Source organism: Dendrobates tinctorius, unplaced genomic scaffold (assembly GCF_039654945.1).
Source record: "Dendrobates tinctorius isolate UK_male_01 unplaced genomic scaffold, ASM3965494v1 ptg000046l, whole genome shotgun sequence".
Taxonomy (NCBI): Eukaryota; Metazoa; Chordata; class Amphibia; order Anura; family Dendrobatidae; genus Dendrobates; species Dendrobates tinctorius.
The window spans coordinates 46,137,602-46,146,020 of NW_027361714.1; the positions used below are offsets into that span (position 1 = coordinate 46,137,602).

General features: G+C 42.3%; 1 protein-coding gene across 7 annotated transcripts in view; it reads right to left on the reverse strand.

Annotated features, from left to right (window-relative positions):
- Positions 1–7,076, reverse strand: part of BCLAF1 (BCL2 associated transcription factor 1) — a 74,627-nt gene extending 67,551 nt beyond the window's left edge. For all 7 annotated transcript variants that reach the window (XR_012232295.1, XM_073575874.1, XM_073575871.1 and 4 more), the window contains exons 1-4: positions 6,919–7,076; positions 4,262–4,379; positions 1,824–2,726; positions 41–673 (exon numbers count right to left, since the gene is read on the reverse strand). Coding sequence is in view for 6 of the 7 variants with exons in the window: in XM_073575874.1 (XP_073431975.1) it covers positions 41–673; positions 1,824–2,726; positions 4,262–4,353 (1,628 nt within the window). In the remaining variant the exon portion in view is untranslated. The remainder of the gene's footprint in view (positions 1–40; positions 674–1,823; positions 2,727–4,261; positions 4,380–6,918) is intronic.
- Positions 7,077–8,419: the final 1,343 nt, after the last annotated feature.

An 8,419-nucleotide genomic window follows, 5' to 3' on the forward strand; every position in this document is an offset into this window, starting at 1 on the left:
GAATCTATTACTTATATCTTCTGTAATACCATCTCCTTACCTGACATCATCGAGAGGAACAGCAGGTATCCGAAGTTTGACCTCAGGATGATGAGAATCGGTGGCTCTCATTGTGATCCTAAGTGGACTTTCCTCCCTGAACACTACTTTTTCTTTTGCCTCCTCAGTTGGGTGTAAAGGGATATGGCAACTGAAGGGGTCTTTCATCTTATCAAGCAGGACTGGATCAGGTGACTTCCGTTCCTTTTTACTAGATGACCTTTCACCAGCTTTATCATCACCTTTATGTCGCTCTTTGGTGGTCCCTTTATGCCCTTTACCCTCCTTGATCTTTTCACCTTCCTTACTACCCTTCACTACAACTTTGGACTTGTACTTTGTCCCTTCTTCCTCAGCATTCCACTGAGATGAAGAAAAACCTTTGCCTTGATCTGCTAACACGGACTTTCTAAACTGCCTATAATCCTCCGCCTCCTCTTGGTCTTCGCTTTCTGAAACTGACAAAAACTGAGACTTAGACTCTTTTTCCAAAAGATAATCTAACATATCACGATCGTCCCAATTTCTCCCCGTTTCCTTTTTAGTCTTATCCAGGGTCTTTTCCTTCTGGCTTTCTTTCTCTTTATTATTAACCTTTTCAATTGGAAATAGCCTGTGCTCTTCATCCGTATATCTGGAAGAGTAAAATTAATGGATGTTATAAATGCAAATTGCAGATTGGATGAAATTAGCATCAATTCTACAGTAAGCCAATTTAAATAAGAAAAAAAAAGCACTTCACATGGGATTACATAGCTTAGAAGAGAGCATAATAATTTGGATTAATAATGTAAGCCAGAGGCGAACATACCAACGATGCAGCCCCATTGGGGCCCCAAGGTGAAGGGGGGCCGCTGGCACCAGTGACTATTTCAGCTGGATGTGCACCATCAGACACGCCTGCTCTGCAATATACGCAACTGGCCAGAGGCCAGCAGCTGACGTTGTAGTGCCCGCAACTGTAGGCACAATGCTCCTGTGCCAGCTGTAGAATAGGACCCCACATGGTATGGGAATTGGGACAAGGAGAGTAGTATTTTAGTACACCACTAAACGGCCCAGGACGGGGCACATTATACCAGGAGACGGCCCAGGACGGGGCACATTATACCAGGAGACGGACCAGGATGGAGCATGTTATACAAAAAAGGGGACATTATATCTGGAAAGAGACCAGGATGGGGGTTACTATACCAAGGAGGCGACCAAGCTGGAAGACATTATCCCAGGAAAGGACCTCCCTTATTACATATAATCTGCTTCAGTTATGCATGGGGCAGTTCCTTATTACGTAGCATCCTGTGGAATTTACAATGCTGTCCCATTATTGCACAGTATAATGTCTTGTTATCTATAGCACTGTCCCGTACATAGTGAATTTTCGTTATTCACAGCACACTATTCACTACATCGAGTCCTCTCCTGTCAGTAATAAAAATGATTACTGATAGACTGGTCTCTTTGTCAGATGCTGTTCTATCAGCTGCTACATCAGAAAACAAGCTTTACCATGTTCCGCCAGCAGTCATTTCAGTTTATAAATAACAAAAGAGCATGCTATGTAATAAAGACAGGGTGCTATAAATGACAAAAATAACAAGAAATTCCAATATGTAGCGAACAATGCTGCATATAAGGCACTATGTAATAAAATACCATTAACAGACTGTAAATAGTTCAAGGAATACTGTTACTATATGACAAGTTATGACAATTTTATCTGACAGTTTAATACTGTGATGAGCTTTTTGGTATTGATCAAAATTGGGAGCCAACGTCCTTACCTTTTAGGAAACTTTGAACCCTTAGGAGTCTCTTGCTCTGCAGTCTCAGAGAAAGCAGCATAGTGAGGGCGGCCTTCATCATGAGATGTGTTCTGAGACACCACAGTCTTTGCTGGACTCTTCTGAATGGGGATATGAATTGGGCTATTTTGTGAAGGACTATACCTAGTTGAACCATTACCACCAGAACCAGACCCAGACCGTTCTGGGCTATGGGCAACGGAATGTGAATTTTGAGACATAGTGTCTTTACCAGAGTGAACCACACTAAGAATAGGGCCATCAGATTGTGAAGAGCTTTCACTGGGTGGAGAGGCTACAGGAGAAGGACTACAAGGGGATCTTGGACTGTTATCATAGGCAGAAAGCCCTGCCCAGCTTTCGCCATGCAAATCCAGTTCTTTTCCAAGTTCATCTAAAGGCTCAGAAGGGTCAAAAGCATCTTTGTGCTCGTCACCAGATTTTTCGTTTGAGGGACTTTTTGATTTTCCAGCATCTTCAGTTTTTTGCTTAGTCTTCTCACGGGAAGCTCGAGATTTTCTCTCAGGAGATTTGCTGTAGCGCGATGAAGAACGGGATGAAGAAGATCTCTGTGACTGAGAAGACTTGTAGGATCTTGGTGATCGGCTTCTGGATCTTTGAGATGATGCAGAGCGCCTCTTTGGACTCCTAGAGCGAGACCGTCCACGGCGAGGACTTCGAGAGTACCTACGGTTCCACATTGGCCGATACCCACCACGATGGTACCTACCACCTCCACCTTGGTAGTAGCCTCTTGCTCTTCCCCTGAAGCCGTAGGGGCGCCTCATTCCTCTATTATTTCTATAATCTCTGCGGAAATCTCTATTGTACACCCGTTCTCTACTGCGAGATCGAGAGTATGTTCTTGATCTAGATCTGGAACTTAAAATTAAAATATGTTTAAAACATTTTAAGTCACTTGTGCTTTCAGTGTTAGCAGGCAAAAAAAAGCAAAGATACATCTACAGTTCTCAATATTATGCAGCTTTAAAAAAGACCAAAGTCTTCAGAACTAAAATTATATATTAATTCAATTACCGTTTTCATGAAAAGTCACTGAAAGTGACATCATTGCTTGGTATGCCCAAGTAGACCTTGGTTCTGATATATAAAAATATTTATATAAATTTTAATATTTTACTGTCCAACTAGATTGGTTACTTGCACAAATTATAGGCAATATCTAAATAGTGTTTTATTAGAAGAAACAGCTACAGAATGCATGAAATGACAGCATATAAAATAAAGACAAAACTGTATAGTACATTCATGTCTCATATCTAACACAATGGCAGGGACAGGCATTAGACAAACAATACCTACATAGAATCATACTCTACTTTTTTACTTTCTTTAGACAAGTATATAAGACTTCTTATGAAACTATTCGAAAACATTCCTGCTTTGAGCAGGGGGTTGGACCAGATGGCCCAGGAGGTCCCTTCCAACTCTACGATTCTATGATTCTAGATTTGTACAATGATTGAAGATTTGGCCATGCTTTTGCAGGTTCTCTCCATTTGTTTGAATCAGGCTGGGGAACAGATGTGCACACTTTCTCCCATAGAAGTGAGTGGAGAGAGCAATGAACATGTGTAGCCATCCCTCATATTTAATAATCTACCTGGATATGGCAGTCAGGGGCCCCCTTTATTCAGCAGGATAGAGTTCAGAGAGAAGCCCCCATTCATGGATGCTGGGCCAGTGGATATAACAAATGTCTAAAATGGGATTATCCCATCCACGAAATCATGCAGATTAAATATTAAATACTGTTGCATAGCAAAAGAAGTGAATGGGGAACAAGGGAATCAGAAGCATCTTCTCACTTTCATGAAAGTGCAGCTTCTACACGTGAGGAAAGTGTCAACTTGTGGAGAGTTGCTTGACAATCAAAGTTACCATGTAAAACATGCTTTAGAATTGTTTTTATATATTAATAGCACAATTTGCAGCCTTCTCCCTTCCACAGTCTGTAATATGCATTTTATGTAAAACCTACAATAAACAGCTATTGTCTCTATATATTATCTCCTATAGTTGCTCCTGAAACTAAGGCAAAGCACATACTGTGTTTGTGACCAATGTTACGCCCAGGACAGAAGTCACAATCTGAATGAATGCCTGAGCTTCTATCCTATATAAAATAAAAACTTGAAGTGTATGGTATATGTTTTTTGTCTTTGCCCTCTGTATAGGAAAGCACAGTGTACAGCAGTTTCCTACAGTTAAATAATGGATTCAGGAAAAATATATGGAATACTAGCCAAGTGTCGTACGAGCGTGCTTAGAAGAGAAACTGTGTGGAAAGAGACCCTGACAAGAGATTCATGCTTCCCAGCCCAAGAGTAGCATGAATTAGACACAGTGTTGGTTTGTGTTACTAGTCCTTCCGACGGTATTGCTCAACTGCTTACCTATATCGTTTCTTCCTTGAGTGTGACCTTGATCTCGAAGATGATGGAGATCGTGATCTTGAAGAATGGGACCTAGAGTTTGATCGGCCCATTTTCTAAACTTAAAGTTAGCTGAAAACTGAAAAGGAACACATACAGCAAACTGATTAGTGTCCGATAACCAAATTGGTGTCAAATGATCCCACTACTGGATTTGAAAACATACTACCGTATATACTCGAGTATAAGCCGACCCGAGTATAAGCCGACCCCCCTAATTTTGCCACAAAAAACTGGGAAAACTTACTTGGGTACCAGTTTTTTCATTAAGGAACTTGGAGCTAATGAAAAAGGGAAAAGTGGGGGGCAGTCACATAGAATACTTTTCCTGCATTATAGACAGTTCACTGAATTGAAAAAGAGCAGTGTAATACTTTATGTTCCATGCAGGGGCTCTGCACGCACACACCAAAAAAAAAAAAAAAAAAATAACCCCTACTGTACAGTTCTCACCATAGAATTACAGGTGACTGCAGAGGGGTTGGCAGAACCCTTTTAATAAACAGAGATTTTACGAAGTGGAGAGACCTGATAATTAGATAAAAGGTTCATAATTAATAAAAAAAAAACTCGAGTTATAATAAAGACTTTATTGTTGACTTTTGCAAATGACATGTCAAACCCATGAAAAGTCATAAACACAAACATATCCATTATAGGACTACACTGGTCAGAACAGTATGCCATATATCACACTACATTCGCCCATAGAAGAAACAATCACTTCTAAAGAGGATGTGATCCAGGATTTGGCATGCTTCAATTTATTCCATTTTTTTTTTTTTTTTTATTTAAAGTGGACCTGTCATCAGGTCAAAAATGGACCTTTATCCTTATTTTATTCCCACTGCTCCCAAAAGTATTCTTTTTTTTCTCTTTTAACCCACCACATGGTTCCAGAGATATGGACTTTATTTAGTGCTAATTTTTATCATCTTTACAAGGGGGTGGTGCTCACAGGGTAATGTATACCCCCAGAGAAACCTGTGAGACATGTCTCCTTGTAAGGGTATCCACACAGGATCAGGACCTGGCATCGCTTTGGGCGCAGAGCATAAAGCCCACCAACGGTGCACCGAGCGCCTGTACTTGGTGTGAACAGTCACTCTCTACTGACAGACTTCCTTCAAATTTTGACCACCACAATGTGATCATGGTAGTCAACAACTGGACACAAAAGGTGACATCTTCTACAGTATAAAAAATAGGAAAAACAACTCCAAGTGCGATGAAAAGGTTAAAGAGGCAATTCTTACATCGTTATTTTTGGCAATTCTAAATTTGCGCGGCATTTTTTGCATTTAAGTGGTGAAAAAAAATCAGAAGCTTGCAAAAAGAAAAAACTTCAAAATTGCCATTTTCTTTATCCTGCAGCTTAAAAGTGCAAATGAAACATGATCAAAAGATCTTATACATCCTACACCTGTACTCCAGATGAGCGAACATACTTGGATTAGGTGTTATCTGCCATGCTCGAGTGCTGAGTGTCTTCGGCGTGCCCGAATACTATGTTCATGTCTGCGCACCTGCATGTCTCGCTGCTGATCGACAGCCACAACACGTGCAGGTATTACCTAACACACACAATCCCTCTATGTGTTGTGGCTGTCGATCAGCAGCAAGACATGCAGGTGCGCAGACATGAACATAGTATTCGGGCACAGCGAAGACACTCGGATAGCACCCGAGCATGCTCGGATAACACGATGTCCGCTCATCACTACCTGCTATGTAAAAAAAAAAAAAAAAAAAAAAAATCCCTCATAGAGCTACAGATATAAAAGAGTTAAAGAGATATGGCGCTCACAACATGATGAAAAAAATGAGGTTTTTTTTTAAAACAAATAATTTTCTTGCGCCAAAGTAGTGAAAACATAAAAATAAGTTATAAACTAGTTATCACTGTAATCATACCGACCCGTAGCATAAAACTACCGCCTCATGCCACAAAAAGCAAAAGCCCTCATACAGGCAAGCTGAAGAAAAACTAAGAAAAGCCCCAAAGCCGAGCCCCTCACCTCCTTGGCCCAGCGCTCCTCCGTCATGGCCTCCTCAGATGGGTATGTTAGGGGAACTATACAGTCGATGATTGGCTGCAGCAGTCACCGGATAACCCCATCCCGAAGACAGGGGGATAGCGGACGTTTAGAAACCTGCCCACTATTACTGTGGCTTACCCTGGATACAACATTGCTAGTTTTGTCACCTGTTTCCCCCCAGGAGGTTCAGGGGTCTCATTTCATCCCTTTAAAAAGCGCTGAATGTGTCAGTCATCAAATTTCTGAAACGTGTTAAAAATAGCAGCAGTCCTATGTAAACGAAACTACAGCTCCCAGCATGCTCTCCAGCAGCCATGAGGGCATGCTGGGAATTGTAGTTTCCCAACAACTAGAGTGCCACATGTAGTTAACCCATAGAAGCTAATGTATGGAAACAGCCAGCACAAGCCCAACACTGACAGGCCTGCTGCTATACTGTACGGTGCACGGGGGTCGCCACAGCATGGTGCAGGCTCATGGGTCCTGTACACAGCTGCCGGCGGGAGCGTGCGCCATGCTGCCATACACACAGTAAGCGACTTCTCCGCTATACGGCACGGTGCACACAGTGTAACGCACCTGACAGAACAGCCGCAGCTCACACAGACATACGCTCTCTGTTATTCACCATTCCTCCTCCGTGTGACGTACACGTCCGGAAGGACAGGAAGTGTCAGCACCGGAAGCTGGAAACTGGTGACGTCACTGCGTTCACGACGTACAACGAGCCGTAGGCCAACCCACAACATGGAGAGTGAATACAGCGCAGCGCTACTAGCGTAACTAACCACGTGCTACAGTGGCTGGAAGTCACGTGTTGTACACGTCACTGCTGGGATGGTTTAGTTATGTATTCGGATGTTGCTAGTTATGTTCGGAGTTTTGGGGGTTCTCCATTTCGGCCTTTCTCTTTCCCCTTTTCCTCTCTCCATGTGTCTTTTGGTTCTGCTTCCGTTTTCTCTCTCTTCTCTGTCTCTTTTCTGTATTCTCTGTCCCTCTTTTCTCAGTCCCTCTCTTTTCTGTATTCTCTGTCCCTCTTTTCTCAGTCCCTCTCTTTTCTGTATTCTCTGTCCCTCTTTTCTCAGTCCCTCTCTTTTCTGTATTCTCTGTCCCTCTTTTCTCAGTCCCTCTCTTTTCTGTATTCTCTGTCCCTCTTTTCTCAGTCCCTCTCTTTTCTGTATTCTCTGTCCCTCTTTTCTCAGTCCCTCTCTTTTCTGTATTCTCTGTCCCTCTTTTCTCAGTCCCTCTCTTTTCTGTATTCTCTCCCTCTTTTCTCAGTCCCTCTCTTTTCTGTATTCTCTGTCCCTTTTTTCTCAGTCCCTCTCTTTTCTGTATTCTCTGTCCCTCTTTTCTCAGTCCCTCTCTTTTCTGTATTCTCTGTCCCTCTTTTCTCAGTCCCTCTCTTTTCTGTATTCTCTGTCCCTCTTTTCTCAGTCCCTCTCTTTTCTGTTTTCTCTCCCTCTTTTCTCAGTCCCTCTCTTTTCTGTATTCTCTGTCCCTCTTTTCTCAGTCCCTCTCTTTTCTGTATTCTCTGTCCCTCTTTTCTCAGTCCCTCTCTTTTCTGTATTCTCTGTCCCTCTTTTCTCAGTCCCTCTCTTTTCTGTATTCTCTGTCCCTCTTTTCTCAGTCCCTCTCTTTTCTGTATTCTCTGTCCCTCTTTTCTCAGTCCCTCTCTTTTCTGCATTCTCTGTCCCTCTTTTCTCAGTCCCTCTCTTTTCTGTATTCTCTACCTCTTTTCTCAGTCCCTCTCTTTTCTGTATTCTCTGTCCCTCTTTTCTCAGTCCCTCTCTTTTCTGTATTCTCTGTCCCTCTTTTCTCAGTCCCTCTCTTTTCTGTATTCTCTGTCCCTCTTTTCTCAGTCCCTCTCTTTTCTGCATTCTCTGTCCCTCTTTTCTCAGTCCCTCTCTTTTCTGTATTCTCTGTCCCTCTTTTCTCAGTCCCTCTCTTTTCTGTATTCTCTGTCCCTCTTTTCTCAGTCCCTCTCTTTTCTGTGTTCTCTGTCCCTCTTTTCTCAGTCCCTCTCTTTTCTGTATTCTCTGTCCCTCTTTTCTCAGTCCCTCTCTTTTCTGTATTCTCTGTC